The sequence below is a fragment of the Lithobates pipiens genome, unplaced genomic scaffold (genome assembly GCF_037356315.1).
Source record: "Lithobates pipiens isolate NorthernLeopardFrog02 unplaced genomic scaffold, aLitPip1_a1.2 Scaffold_19, whole genome shotgun sequence".
Taxonomy (NCBI): Eukaryota; Metazoa; Chordata; class Amphibia; order Anura; family Ranidae; genus Lithobates; species Lithobates pipiens.
The window spans coordinates 573,485,108-573,500,901 of NW_027507764.1; the positions used below are offsets into that span (position 1 = coordinate 573,485,108).

At 41.5% G+C, this 15,794-nt stretch overlaps 1 protein-coding gene across 1 annotated transcript in view; it reads right to left on the bottom strand.

Moving 5' to 3' along the window:
• The window catches only part of FAM135B (family with sequence similarity 135 member B), a 181,747-nt gene that overhangs the window by 95,756 nt on the left and 70,197 nt on the right, over positions 1-15,794 (bottom strand). Inside the window, exons 7-8 of the mRNA XM_077493377.1 lie at positions 10,625-10,778; positions 4,423-4,472 (exon numbers count right to left, since the gene is read on the bottom strand). Of these exons, the coding sequence (XP_077349503.1) occupies positions 4,423-4,472; positions 10,625-10,778 (204 nt within the window). The remainder of the gene's footprint in view (positions 1-4,422; positions 4,473-10,624; positions 10,779-15,794) is intronic.

Genomic DNA, 15,794 nt, shown 5'->3' on the forward strand with positions numbered 1-15,794 from the left:
CCAGGCCTTTAGGAAAAAACTCAAGACCTTCCTCTTCTAGTTGATGGACAACTAAGCTCCTCGCAGCGCCTTGAGGCGATTCAGTTCGCGTTGCGCGCTATACAAATATTTCACTCACTCTCTCATAGTAATCCTCCCATTGCAGTGTGTCACCTCTTGCGGTGCTCAATAGAGATGCCGGCGCTCAATAGAGGGACCCAGCACTTAGTAGAGGATGCTGGCGTTTTGGGAGATACAGTAGGCTGGTAGCCTAGGCAATCCGTCGGAGCAGGAATAAAGATGTATCATGCTACGCACATCACTTAGGATATGCAAGGTGCTGAGGATATATTGTGGACGTAGCCAGATGCTGACTTTATTCTTCTTCTCTGGTGCTGTGTTGGTCTTTCACCGTCCAATAAGCCCACAATAAGTCCGCAGGGGTCTTGGTCCTCCTCTCATAGTACGTTTGTGAGAACCATCTTTCCTGCCCAGTCACTATTGTTTTAGTAAAAAGTGGGAAAAAAGCCTAAAAAACGAATGCAGCCACCACATCTAGTAATCGGTAAGCTGCAATATATTACATTTTTAGTTTTGGGTTTAATACTGCTTATATCCCACAGAGAGGTAACCCAATAGCCATATCCCTGTGTAAATAGGCGTAGCTTTAGATTGCTGTTACCAGTATGATGTCATAAAAGAATTGTCATCACTATGTAGGAGGGTCACAGATCACTGCCATAGTTGGCTACTAGGTGGCACACTTTATTTAGGTTTTTGACCATCTCCCGCCCACTGTATTGTATAATGACGGTGGCAGGATGGTTCTCTCGTCCTGAAGCAACGTCATATCATGTCGCCCCTGTGAGTGTGCAGCAGGGCAATCTGCAGTGTTCTGTGTCCCTCAGTGCATCCCCGATCTCGCAAAGAGCCGATGATGCGGGTGGTTGACCTTGTGATCAGCTGTGTCCAATCACATGTAAACAAGGAAATGTCAGTTTGGCTTTCCTCTCCTCACACTGACAGCATGTGAGGGGAGGAGAGACGAACAGCGGCATTTCCTCACAGGGGAGAGTTGGGCATCAGTGCAGCCCCAACAGTGCCCAGAAGTGATGCCAGTCGGTGCCAGTCAGTGCCCATCAGTGATGGGGTCATTGTGTGTTGTATGCCTGGCTGCCGGTGAACCCAAATGGGAAAAGAACCTGGGGCAAAATCAACAGGACTTGATTGGAGTCTGTGCTACAGTTACTTTTTTTGTCTATGTATTTCATAAAGTATAAATTTTAGCAAGACAGAATCACCAACGGAAGCCTTGTTTGCCCTTAAAAAAAAAGTATTCATTTTTTTTTTCAAGTATTGATGATGTTATTGCTTAACCACTTAAGGCCCAGAAGATTTTCCCCCTTAGGCCGTTTTTGGTGAGATGGCACTACATCACTTTAACTGATAATTGCGCGGTCGTGCGACTTTGTACCCAAACAAAATTGATGTCCTTTATTACCCACAAATAGAGTTTTCTTTTGGTGGTATTTGATCACCTCTGATGTTTTAATTTTTTGCGCTATAAACAAAAAAATAGAGACACTTTCGAAAAAAAAAAAAAAATTTTTGCTTTTTGCTATAATAAATATCCCAAATGTCTTCATCAGTTTAGGCTGATATGTATTCTTCTACATATTTTTGGCAAAAAATAAATAAAAAAATCGCAATAAGTGTATATTGATTGGTTTGTGCAAAAGTTATAGCGTCTACAATACAGGGAATAGATTTATGGCATTTTTATTATTTTTTATTTTCTTACTAGTAATGGTGGTGATCAGCGATTTTTAGCGGGACTGCGACAAATTGGACACTTTTTTGGGACCATTGACATTTATACAGTGCTAAACAAATGCACTGATTATTGTATAAATGGCACTGGCAGGGATGGGGTTAACACTAGGGGGCGATCAAGGAGTTATGTGTTCCCTAGGGAGGTGTTTCTAACTGTGGGGGGAGGGGACTGACTGGGAGTACAAGGAACAGACAATCTCTCTCTACTCCACTGTCAGAACGGGGATCTGTTTGTGTACATTGACAGACCCCTGTTCAGCCTCTCTGTGGAGCGATAGCAGGTGGCCGGCAGACATAGCGGACACCAGCCATGCGCATCAGCACCCCCGCCGCGCAGCGGGTGCACGCGCATCTGCTATAGCTGTTTAAAGGGCCAACGTACATATATCTTTAGTGTTGACATATCTCTCTCCAAAGCCCTAAGTCCCGTGTTTTTCTGCTGCTCTGTTCCTGTTCCTCTCTTATCGGCATGATAACTTCTGACAAGTTCTCCAACACAGGAGATAAAAGCAGCTGGAAATGTGTGTTGGGGAGGTTGCTATAAATATATTAGCAGAGAGCTTGACTATTCAAAGCACAGCTCAGCCAGTTTCTTCAGTCCTCTGCCTATGGGGGAGGGGGGGGTGCCTTTCCTCCAATCAACTGTCACACAGTGTATGCCCAGACTCCCCTCCCTCTGTTGAAACAGGAAGAAAAATTTCTAACAAGATGTGCACTTTCTAAAGAATATAGAAAGCTGAAGGCAGCAGATAAAGAGGTAAAGCTTATGTAGGGAGATGTGTATATTCTCTGTGTATCATCTGAGGCTGTTCACTTCACTCGGTCATCTTATTACTTCTAGTCAACAGAAAGAGAATCAAAGATTTAGTAGCGGGTGCTGTTGGTTACCTAAATTCCCAAAAGAATACTCAAATGAGTCTTAAATAAAGATTCGGGACACCCAAAGACCCTACAATATTACACGCCTCTGAGTGTGTCTATTAAAGCGTGGTACGTCCTTCCTTTCTTTCTTCTGACTTTATCAGGCCCAGGGTAAGGCCGCGTACACAGGGGCGGACTGTCTGGCCAACTAAGTCCGTCAGACAATCCGACAGACAGTCCGTCCTACTTTTGAATGAACGGACTTGACCACACACGATGAACAGACAGTCCGCTGAAAGCTTGCGTGATGACGTGAACGGCACGTACGACGGGACTAGAAATACGACGTCCAATACACTGCAATGCAACCTTCGGCCGTGTAAATCCTTTCTGAGCATTCGCCATACTTAGTCCGTCCAACTTGCCTACTCACGAGCGGACTGTCTGCTGAAACCAAAGTTGGACGGACAATATTACGGAAATTCCGATAAACTTAGTCCGCCAGACTGTCCGCTGAAAAAGTCCGCTGAAGCCCACACACGAGCGGACTGACCGCTGAAACACGTTTCAGCGGACCAAGTCCGTCAGACAGTCCGCCCGTGTGTACGCGGCCTAAGAAAGAATTTGCCAAAATAGACAAAGGTCTATCCCACCGCGGATGTCTCATCCCGGACGAGCCCCCATCTAAAAAGGAAATATGTATTCTGGAGGAAAGAAAACTTCAATCGCGCAACCTAAATAAATTAATGAAACGAGTGCTCACAAATTTCCGTGCCCAAACCACTCCAAAAGATCAATAATCAGTTAATCAGTGATAAAAAATACTTAGTGTTGATGAAAAATATCCCTGTTATATCACTCATAAAATATATGAAAAAAATATAAATCAATATGTGAAATATATGGTGAATCTGCCTCTCACACAGACCAGCAACAACAAAGAAATTTTTTTTTTTTTATAAAATCAATAAATAGTGTCCCTTGTGTTGTGCCAAACACTCTCACTCACTAGAACTACAAGTGACAGTAAACCCTTGTTAGTGGTAAATGGTAAGTAATTGCTCAAAACAAGTCCACATTAATTAACTAGCTATAAAGAAAGTCCATTGGACGGCCCAGGGGGGAGTGGTTAGTAAATGATGTATGATGTATTAGCACTCGCTAGTGCAGAAACGGCAGAGAGGGCCGGCATGGAGGGACGGCGCATGCGCTGATGACATCATTGGTGCACTACAAGGTAAATGTCTCCTAAACGGTTCATGTTTAGGAGATATTTACAGTACCTACAGGTAAGCCTTAGTATAGGCTTACTTAAAGGTACAACTTCCGCATTGGGGGTATACAACCACTTTAAGCAATTAATGTGCTTTTAATACTAAGAAGGGTATGAGCAAACACATATAGAATAGAGGGTCCATTTAGTACTATTGTAATGCACGTACCATCATGCATTACATTGCCATTCATTTTGAAGGGCACTCAAAAGCGCAAACTCAATACAACCCCCATGCAGCTGCATTGTAGCTCAAGACATCTCGCCACACCACACATGCTGTGCACTGCGGTGTTGCTGTTTCAGAAAAAATTATTGTGCATTTCTGATTTTTGCTGCATTGTAGGTCATTAGCAACCCATGCAAATAATCTGAATGGGCCCTTAAATATTTGGGGCTTACAAACACTCAACAAAGCTCACATACCAACTCTTAATCAAGAACAGCCCTAGAGGAACTCTGCGGTGATGACTTACCTGCAATTGGCTGCAGATTTGGGACAACGTTTTTCCAGGCATCAATTCCTCTACGAAAAAAAAAAAAAAGAGACACAATGTCAGTGATTGACCAGTTAGCCCCGGTAGGATGGTGTCAAATAGACATGTGCAATATGTTTCATTCCGAATCAAAATTGAGACAAATTTTTTGTTATGCGGGGATGCGGATGTTTCCGAATTACAATAGTAACAAAATTTAAACAAATCCAAAATAACGAAACGCAAATTTTGGACAGAATTTGGATAGTTATTGAATCCAATTAAAATCGGAATTTCAGAAGAGAATAAAATGTAATAGAAAATAAAAGGAATATAATAGAAAATAATATAACAGAAAATAATAGAATAGTGTAAAACAGAACAGAATACAAAATAAAAGAATGTAAAAAAAATGTAATAGAAAATAAATGAATAGATTAAAAAATAAAGGAATAGAATAGAAAATAAAATAATAGAATAGAAAATAAAATAATAGAATAGAATAGAATTAGAAAAGAATAGAGTAAAACAGAACAAAATATAATAGAAAATAAAATAATAGAATAGAATTAAAAAAAAAGAAAAGCATAGAATAAAAAACAAAAGAACATCTTCTGAAATTCAAATTTCAAATACAATAAATTTGATTTCAAATCAAAAAAAAAAAAAAAAACAAAGAATAGAATAGAAAAAAAATTGAATAAAATAGAAATAATATAACCATCTTCCAGAATTCTAATTCAAATAGAAAAGAATATAATTGAAAATGAAATAATAGAAAAGAATACAATAGAAAAAAAAAAAAAAAACAATAGAATAGAAAAGAAATAATATAACAATATAATCATCTTCTGAAATTGGAATTTCAAATAGAATAAATTGGAATTTGAATAGAATAGAAATGAATAGAAGAGAACATAAAAGAATAGAATAGAAAATAATGGAATATAAAAAAAAAAAAACAATAGAATAGAATGGAGTATAAAGAATATAACCATCCTCCAAAGTTAGAATTTCGGGTGGAATAAATAGATTTCAAATGGAATTTCGAATAAAATTCGAATTGATTAAAAATTTCCAAATTCGGTCAAATTGAGTTAGTAAAAATGAAATGAATTCCGAAAACAAATGCAATAAATTAAACAAATTAAACAATTTTATGTAAATCATGAATTGATTTTAACCCGAATAAACAAAATTTAGACTAATTTAACTAAACTAATTTATGTAAATAAATCGAAACTAAACACATTTTTTCTTCATTCCGCACATGTCTAGTGTCTAATGGCCAATTACAATATCACAATGCGATAGCACACAGCAACTCACTCTTCATACGCTTGTGCTATTTGTTGTGTGGTGACGCATTGCCAAAAATGCTTCACTCACAATGTTTGGTCTATTGTGTTGTTTTGGGCAGCCCATTCAAATGAATATGTAAAGGGTCTATTTCTTAAACTAATATGGCCACATTGCATTAGTAGGTCAGTGATGTCACAGGCACCCCCACGCTTTGTGTACATCAGCTGCAGGGACGTGCAGTCAGGGGAGGCAGGTGAGGCAGAGCCTCATCTGCCACGAATATAAAAAAACAAAACAAAAAAGATCGAGCCTCAAGGGTCATAGCTCGGCAATCTGGGGGGACAGAAACTTTGGGGGTAGGTAACTGAAGCTCTACCACACCACTAGTCAAAAATTGGGGCTCCTCGCCCCTATGGTTGCAGAGATACAGGGCTCCTTGTTCTGCCTGTCAGAAGCTGCATACACAACGGCCAGTTTAAATACAAGCTGGCACACTCTGTTTGCAGCAGAATGAGAGGATGAGCTTCTTCTCTGACACTTCTTGTCAGAGGCACTGAGCTCAATGGGCAGCTTGGAGCCTTGTACCAATAGCAAAGGACCATTGGCCCAAGCTGTCCAATAAAAATGCGTCATAGAAGGGGGCGTGTGCCTTCCAGCCCAGCCCTCTTAACTACAAAGAAGAAACGTGTTTAGGTTGATAAGATTTACCCATAATCCCATGTTTTTCTCATACAGTTAAGAGGGAGAACAAGAATCTGCTGCTGCTGAAAGGTACAAGCTAAATCATATATTTATATGCTATGTGTTATAAAATAATAATTTATTATTTATCTATTTACTGTGAAATTACTGGTTGGAAGTTATAACTTCAGTAATTTATCCGTTAAGCCACCTGCTTGAGTACAGTTTTTGAAAATATAGTAAATTACCTTAAAAACAATATATAATAATTATTTGTATATTACTTATGGTAATTAACCCCTTGCCACCCAGGCCAATTCTGACACTTCTCTCCTACGTGTAAAAATCATAATTTGTTTACCATAAAATTACTCAGAACCCGCAAACATTATATATATATATATATATATATATATATATATATATATATATATATATATATATATATATATATATATATATATATATATATATATATATATATATATATATATATATATATACTGCATTTTCTGGCATATAAGACTACCTTTTACACTTAAAAAAAATGCCCAAAAATCAGGGGTCGTCTTATACGCCGGGTATACAATGCTGCCCGATGGATGTCAGCCCCCAAAAGTCTGCTAATACTGTATGTGGCTTCAGCTACAAACAGTATACGCCGTTGAGCCAATCCCGGCGAGCGATGTATTCTATTAATGAATACAGAGCCTGCTTGGATTGGAGTAACAACCTCTGCCAATCCGAGCAGGCTACATAGGCTATCATTGGCTTTGAGAGAGAGAGAGAGAGAGAGAGAGGCTGATGATGCTACAGCCTCTGCCAATCCAAGCAGGCGTTATATTCATTAAAATAATACACCGCTCACCATACTTCCCTGGGTAAATCCATTCACTGATCACCTACTACTATACATCCTGCTGTTTGCCTTTGAGGTCCCAGGCACCCAAGAGGGACAGGTAAATCTGGGACATATGACAGGGGGGTTATTAAATGCATTTTGGTGGACAATTTCCATAGAATGTAACCCAAACGTGGTATAGGTTTGGTTAGTGAAAAATTCTACTTTCCAGAGTTGTGGCATTCAATAGACCTCTGTTTGTGTTATTATTGTTTGATTTATTTATGACATATCACAGCATGGCAGATGAGTAGTTGGCATTCTTGCTTTGTGTTTTTTAATGGTTCTAATGTTTTTTTTAAATGGTGTTGCCTCAGAAGGGGGGTAGTCTTATACCGCGAGTATTGGCCAAAAAAATTTTTCACTTGAAAAATAGGGGGTCGTCTTATACGCCCAGTCGCCTTATACGCCGACAAATATGGTATATATATATATATCTCCATATATCTATATATCTATATATATATATCTCCATATATATATATCTATATATATATCTATCTCCATATATCTATCTCCATATATCTATCTCCATATATCTATATCTATATATATATATATTTAGAAGACACCTGAGGGAATAAAATGGTGGTCGTTGCAACTTTTTATGTTACATGGTATATGTGCAGCAATTTTTGGGGAAAAATACTTTTATGTATATATAGTTGCAAAAAAAGTATGTGAACCCTTTTGGAATGATATGGATTTCTCCACAAATTGGTCATAAAATGTGATCTGATCTTCATCTAAGTCACAACAATAGACAATCACAGTCTGCTTAAACTAATAACACACAAAGTATTTGCCATGTTTTTATTGAACACACCATGTAAACATTCACAGTGCAGGGGGAAAAAGTATGTGAACCCTTAGACTAGTGGGATCTCCAAGAGCTAATTAGAGTGAGGTGTCAGCCAACCGGAGCCCAATCAATGAGATGAGATTGGAGGTGTTGGTTACAGCTGCCCTTCCCTATAAGAAACACACACCAATTCTCGGTTTGCTTTTCGCAAGAAGCATTGCCTGAGGTGAATGATGAAGTTATTGCTGCCAAAGGAGGTTCAACCAGTTATTAAATCCAAGGGTTCACATACTTTTTCCACCTGCACTGTGAATGTTTACATGGTGTGTTCAATAAAAACATGGTAACATTTAATACTTTGTGTGTTATTAGTTTAAGCAGACTGTGATTGTCTATTGTTGTGACTTAGATGAAGATCAGATCACATTTTATGATCAATTTATGCAGAAATACATATCATTCCAAGAGGGTTCACATACTTTTTTTTGCAACTATATATATATATATATATATATATATATATATATATATATATATATATATATATATATATATACTAAAGTTAGCCCGATTTTTTGTATACTATGAAGGCTGATGTTTGTTACGCCAAGTAATTAGATACCTAACATGTCACACTTGAAAAATGGAATGGCGCCAAACTTCAGTACTTAAAAATCTGCATGGGCGACGCTTTATATATGTTTACAGGTTACATGTTTAGAGTTACAAAGGAGGTCTAGTGCTAGAATTATTGCTCTCGCTCTAACGTTTGTGGCGTATGTAACCTGTGTGTATCTGGTTCTGATACTAGCCAGAGCCTCACCAGCCACTCACCTCACCGCACGTCCCTGGTCAGCTGCGGGGAAGTGAATCTCCTGCCCACAACTCCTCATTAGCCAGCTATTACTAACTTCTGGGTTTGGATGAAGTTGGGTTTGGAGAGAACCTAAGCCTTAGCATTTTTAAAAGAAAAGCTCAGCAATGATTGTCTCTGTGTTTTTCTCTAAGACCAAAGGCCGTGCAAAGTCACACATTTTGTTGATATTTATAATCTGCCCAGTGTGTGGTATACAATTTAGTCATTTACTAAGTGAGCCTTCTTCCCACCCTAAGGTCCAGGCACACTGTCCTTTAGAAGCTGACATCTGGTCAACAAGGGAGCGAGACCCAGTATGGGTATCTCTAATATTTAGCCACAGAGGGCAAATGGGATTACAGGAAGAGAACCTTCACCCCCAGTCATATAATTGCCTTGACGAGGAATAGTATAATTCCTCACTAGGTCCTGCCAAAAGTAAAAGCAAGGAACCTATGGTGCTGTAAAGGACTGAGCTTGGTGCAGAAGTGAACAAGTAAGGGATCCTTAGGACTAGACATGTGCAATTCATTTAGTTCTGAATTTGTTCTTTTTCTTTTTCAAATTTGTTCATTCTGAAATTTCCGAATTTCTGAAATTTTCAATTTCCGAAACTTTGACTTTCCAAATTTCCAATTTCGAACTTCCGAATTTTCAAACTTCCAAAAATTCTAAATTTCGGCATTTCGCAAATGTAGATATTCGAAAATTGGAAATTCAGAAATTGGAAATTCTACATTTCGGAAATTCTAAATTCGGAAATTCAAAAATTCTAAATTTCAGAAATTTGAAAATTCGAAAATTTGGAAATTTGAAAATCCAAAAATAAGAATGAAAATCTGAAGATTCAAAAGACTGAAAATCTGAAAATTTGAAAACCCCAAAATCTGAAATAACTAATAATAAATATGACATTTTAGGTATTGGAATTTCCAAATTTTCAAATTTATCTTAGTGAATGTAACAAGTACAAATTTATCCAAAGAATTATGAATTATCTGAAATATCAAATGCCATATCTAAATGAATGGAAGGTGACAAACTAATAATAATAAATAACAATAATAATAAATAATAATAATAAAAAGGTTTTATTATTAATTTGTTCCATTCCATTTGTTTAGATGTGGTATTCATTATTTCTGATAATTTGTCACTTCAGATAAATTTGTATATGTTCACAGACAGCTAAATTTGAAAGGAAATTCCAATGCTTATAATGTAATAGTTAGTTATTATTTAAAATTTTACTGATTTTCTCTCTTTTTTTTCAGATTTTAGAATTTTAGGATTTTTGAATTTCCGAATTTTGAAAATCTGAAAATTCGGAAATTTGAAAATTCGAAATTCAGAAATTCGAAAATTCGGAAATTCATAAATTTTCGGATTTCCGAATTCCTGAACTCTGAATTTCCGAAAAAAAGCAAAAAAATAATGAATTTTTTTTTTTTTGTCACATGTCTACTTAGGACCTCTACCAGTTTACTGATAGAGTCCACTGATTTTTCTTTGGCACATTAGTAACCAGTGACAAGCGTATGCTTGATGACAATTGTTCCACTCTGAATAAAATCCCACTTTGGAAGAAAAAAAAATGTGGTTTGCTCATTATTATTCATAAGCTTTATTACTAATTATGTATCAAACAGGAACCACTTACCTATGTCAACTTGTGTTAAATCTGGGATTTCCTTTAGAAGGGTGGCATAGTAGGAGAAGAGCCCACTGTATGCAGACAGCAGCAGCTGGCAAAGGTCCTTGTGCCACTTGTAGGCATGTTGTATGCACGTATCTGATGGCACATAGCAAGTTTCCTGCAAGGAAGAGATAACAAATCAAATCAAGCCATCCATAACTCTGCCTCTAGTTACATCACTAACCTAGTCCCAAAATACCAACCAAAGCGCTCTCTTTGTTCATTCCAAGACCTCCTGCTCTCGAGCTCCCTTGTCACCTCCTCCCATGCTCGCCTCCAGGATTTCTCCAGAGCTTCTCCCATCCTTTGGAACTCCCTACCCCAATCTGTCTGACTGTCCCCTAATCTATCCATCTTTAGACGATCCCTGAAAACCCTTATCTTCAAAAAAGCCTATCCTGCTTCTAATTAACACTGTTTTACTTCCTCCATCAGCTCATCCCCCCACAGCTATTACCTTTTGTATCAATTGCCCCCTTCCTTTTTAGATTGTAAGCTCTAACGAGCAGGGCCCTCTTGTACCAAATTGTAATGTAACTGTAATGTCTGCCCTCATGTTGTAAAGCACTGAGCAAACTGTTGGCGCTATATAAAACCTGTATAATAATAATAATAATTGAATGCAGTTTGTATATTCAGTAAGTATAAAACCTTTTAGTTTTTTAGTTTTGGGTAGAGTATGGAAGTAGGACCATAGATACTTTTTTTCCCTGGGGGGGGGTGTTCAACCTTGGGTACCAAGAGGACAATAATTAGCGAGCCTGCCACGGTGTGACAAATATTGGGTGTGGCGCTCTCTGCTGCAGTCCTCTCTCCCCACCCAACCTCTCCTGTAATGCAGGCCAAATGGGCCAGTTCCTGCTGGCCCATTAATAACCTCTACTTTCTCAAACTGCCTCCCCCTCCCGCACTTTCTCAGTGGTTGGCTGCTGATGCAGTGAATCAGCGTTCTCCTCTCCCTCCGCACTCATACCTCCCAACTTTTGAACTTCAGAATGAGGCACATGAGGGCGAAAATTATTTGTGGCACGTGTATCGGCAAAATGTGGCTGTGACCAAACTCTTAACAGTGAGAGGGGCTTAAGGAGTGTGGTTAAACAAAAAAAATGGGACAGCGGTCAGCTGGGTGGAGAGCAGGGGTCATCAGGGCAGAAGACGGGTCAGCTGAGTGGAGAGCAGAGGTTATAAGGGAAGAAGACAGGGGTCAGCTGAGTGGAGAGCAGGGGTTATCAGTGCAGAAGACTGGGGTCAGCCAGGTGGAGAGCAGGGGTTATCAGGGAAGAAGACAGGGATCAGCTGGGTGAAGGACAGGAATCAGCATGGCAGGGGAGAAGGGTCTGCAGGGCAATGCATGGGGGTCATCAGGGCAGAAAAGAGGGGTCACAAGGGCAGAGGACAGGGATTAGCAGGACAGAGGATTAGGGGGGTCAGTAGGGCAGTATTAAGGAGTCAGCAGGATGTAAAACAGGGGGTCAGTAGGGCAGGGTACAGAGGTTAGATGGGTGGAAGGCAGGGGGTCAGTGGAGCAGGGTATGGGGGGTGAGTAGGACAGGGTACAGAATTAAAGACAGGGGGTCAGTAGGGCAGAGTACAGGGCTCAGCAGGATTGACGGCAGGGGGTCAGTTGGGTAGGGTGCAGAAGTCGGCAAGACGGAAGACAGGGGGTCTGTAGGGCAGGGTAGGGGGGTCAGTAGGGCAAGGTACAGGGGTCAGCAGGATGGGACACAGGGGGTCAGAAGAGCAGAGTACAGGAGTCAGCAGGACAGAAGGCAGGGAGTCAGAAGGGCAGGGTATGGGGGTCAGTAGTATAGAAGACGGGGTCAGTAGGGCAGGGTACAGGGGTCAGCAGGACAGAAAGCAGGGGGTTAATAGGGCAGGGTACGAGGGTCAGCAGAGCAGGCCACCGGGGTCAGTAGGACGGAAGACATGGGGGTCAGTAGGGCAGGTTACGGGGGTCGGTAGGCAGAGTACAGGGGTCAGCAGGACGGAAGACGGGGGTTAAGTAGGGCAGGGTACAGGGGTCAGTACAGCAGGATACATGGGTTAGCAGGATGGAAGACAGGGGGTCAGTAGGACCATTCTTATTTATACTGCATATAAAAACCATTATTTTATATAAAAGTGACACTACTGCCACAATGTGCAAGATGTATCCAGAGGTATGCAGTTAACCACTGTAAACATGACATCTAATATGCAGTGCTTACTTACTTAGCCCTGTGGTTCACCATAAGATATACTTGAGCTGCGGTGACAGGGAGAAAGTCATGCCAAATGCATGTGATGATGAACCCAAAGCCAGGTGTGCAGATGGTGATGCACAGCCATGGCAGGTGCAGGTGGTGAAAAGTGTCCACACTGAACTGCGCAGGCACAGTACGGAGCAGAAGGAGATTCGGAAAATCTCTGAAGATGAACGGCGCCTATGCCATGAGTCCAGGTGCAAGCCCCACCATCCAAGTGGACATAGGGCTGCACATATTAGAGGGCCCCTCGCGGGCTCACTTCGCTTGCCACTCTTCAGGCACGGCCTCGCTGCGCTCGGCTCTTTTTATTCTAACTCTATGTCCACTTGGATGGTGGGGCTTGAATCTGGACTCACGGCGCAGGCGCCGTTCATCTTCGGCTATTTTCGGAATCTGCTTGTCCTGTGTACTGCACATGCGCAGTACACAGCAGACACTATCCAACGGGGGACACTATTTGACAGGTCACCGGCCTGCCCACACAATAAACAAACAGGCCGGAGCTCACATTTATTATACTTAGCGAAATTGTGAGTGTGCGGCTCCCATCCCGGTCCCACAGCTGAAAGACTACAATAGCCTAGCTGCTGCGCCATGGCCATGGACGGAGGCTCTGGGGGGGTTTCGACCCCCCAACTCCCCCTTATCTACGCCCATGCATGGAAGGGTTAAAACCAGGGGGAAAACCATGAATCATGGAGCCCCATAGCAAACTTTTGGTGGAGCCCCCAGTTAACTCTATCTCTGCAGTACCTGCCAAATGTGAAAATATTGGGGGATATTTACCAAAACCTGTGCACACAGAAACTGGCGCAGCTGTGCATAGTAACCAGCGTCTAACTTCAGCCAGTTCCATTAAGCTTTGACAAGAAAACCTAGAAACTGATTCTCTGTGCACCAGTTTTAGTAAATGTCCCCCTATGTGTCATCAATCGTAGAAAAAACATGCATGAACCAAGAACAGATAGCATTCAACGTGGATCCTCCCAGTTTTAAACTTTTCCGATCTGTTGTGATTGAGTTTCCTTCTCCTGCTTTGCACCTCCTCTACTACCACCAAGTGCTGCTCTGACAAGTCCAAACTCTTTCAACCTTCCCTGGTTGATCGGCTTTTATAAAACAAAGGGCTCTACTCAATTTCAAACCTTTATGGCCAATTAAACCTTTGCTTCAACTCGGCTGTGTGCCTTAGGCCGCGTACACACGGGCGGACTGTCCGCCCAACTAGGTTCGTCAAACAGTTTGACAAACAGTCCGTTCAAAATTTGCATGAGCGGACTTGACCACACACGACGAACGAACAGTCCGCTGAAAACTTGCGCGATGACGTGAACGGCACGTACGACGGGACAAGAGATTCGAAGTCCTATACACTGCAATGCAACCTTCGGCGTGTAAATCCTTTCGGAGCATGCGCGGAACTTAGTTTGACGAACAAGCCTACACATGAGCGGACTGTCCGCTCAAACCAAGTTTCAGCGGACAGTCTTACGGAAATTCTGAAAAACTTTGTTCGTCAGACTGTCCGCTGAAACTGTCCGCTGAAGCCCACACACGAGCGGACTGTCCGCTGAAACACTGTTCAGCGGACAAAGTTGGACGAACAGTCCGCCCGTGTGTACGCGGCCGTACACTTCTAAAAAACTGGAACAAGGATCTTTCGGAGGAAGATTTGGACACAAAACTACTAAAGGGATAAAATAAAACTCATAAATGTATGATAAATGAAACTTGGAGAGAAATGCAATGTAAACTACTCCACAGAGCATTTGTCCCTTGTCTTCCCTCTAAATCTATCCTTCAAGCCTGTCCTCATTGCGGCCATAACAAGCCTACATTATGGCATTGTTTTTGGAACTGTGATAAAGTTTAAACTTTTTGGAACCATATCATAAACTTTATGTAGCACTGGCTCCTGACGAGCATGCGCTATGTGTTTTTGAAAATTAATATTCCTGAAACCACAGTTGGGTTTTAGGGCTAATTTTGCTAAATTATGGCTTCAGTACCAGTCTGGCTGGATTGCACTGAGTTCTCCTTGGCTGCAGGTGTCGCTGTCACCGCCGGCAAGTGGTAGAACGCAGTTTAGCTGGGTGTATTGGGTGCCACGTTTTCTCGGAACCAACCCCGTGGAAGTGTTCTCCTGCTGTGCACTGTGGGAGGTGGTATTTAAGGTACTGACATCATGTGTTACGGGGTTTTGGTCCAGAAGAGTTTTCTGTCTGTTTGGTCCTGGTCCTCCTGACCAGCACCCATGATCCTCCTGGCCTGGGGTGCGGATCCATGCAATTCTGAGTCTCGGGGCTGGATAGCCAGAGGAGAAGTAACTGCAGGGACAGGCCTGACTGGATATCAAGGCCTGAGGATTCAAAGGTGGTCCAGTGCCGTCTCATCTAAGGAGAGGCCCAGCAACTGGAGAAGCATCCAGGGGAGGACTCTTCAGGAGAAGGCCGTGCATCAGGCTGGTTTCTCTGAAGGAGCCTGGAGGCTTAGTTGAAGGACACTTCATGGAATCTACACTCATACAGTATCGCCGGACCGGCTGAGAGATACTGGTACCGTATGAAATTTGTCTATGTCCCTTGGTTACGCTCAAGTCTGTGGCAGAGACTTTTCTCGAGTATTTCACATTGAAGTCTGTGGCAGAGACTTTTCTTTATTTAACATCCTACCGGCTGCTAGGCCAAGTGAGAGGAGGTCTATCCAGAGGTTGTGAGAATCCAGCTGCAGGCATGTACTGGCCATCGGGACTACCGGGATTCCCGGCGGGCCGATGGCTCAGTGGGCCGGTCTGGTGCAGTCCTGGAGCCGCTCCTCTCTGACAGTGAGTGATCTCGATTTTACTCCTGTCAGGAGGAGCAGTTTCTGTGATATGCTGGAGAGAGCAT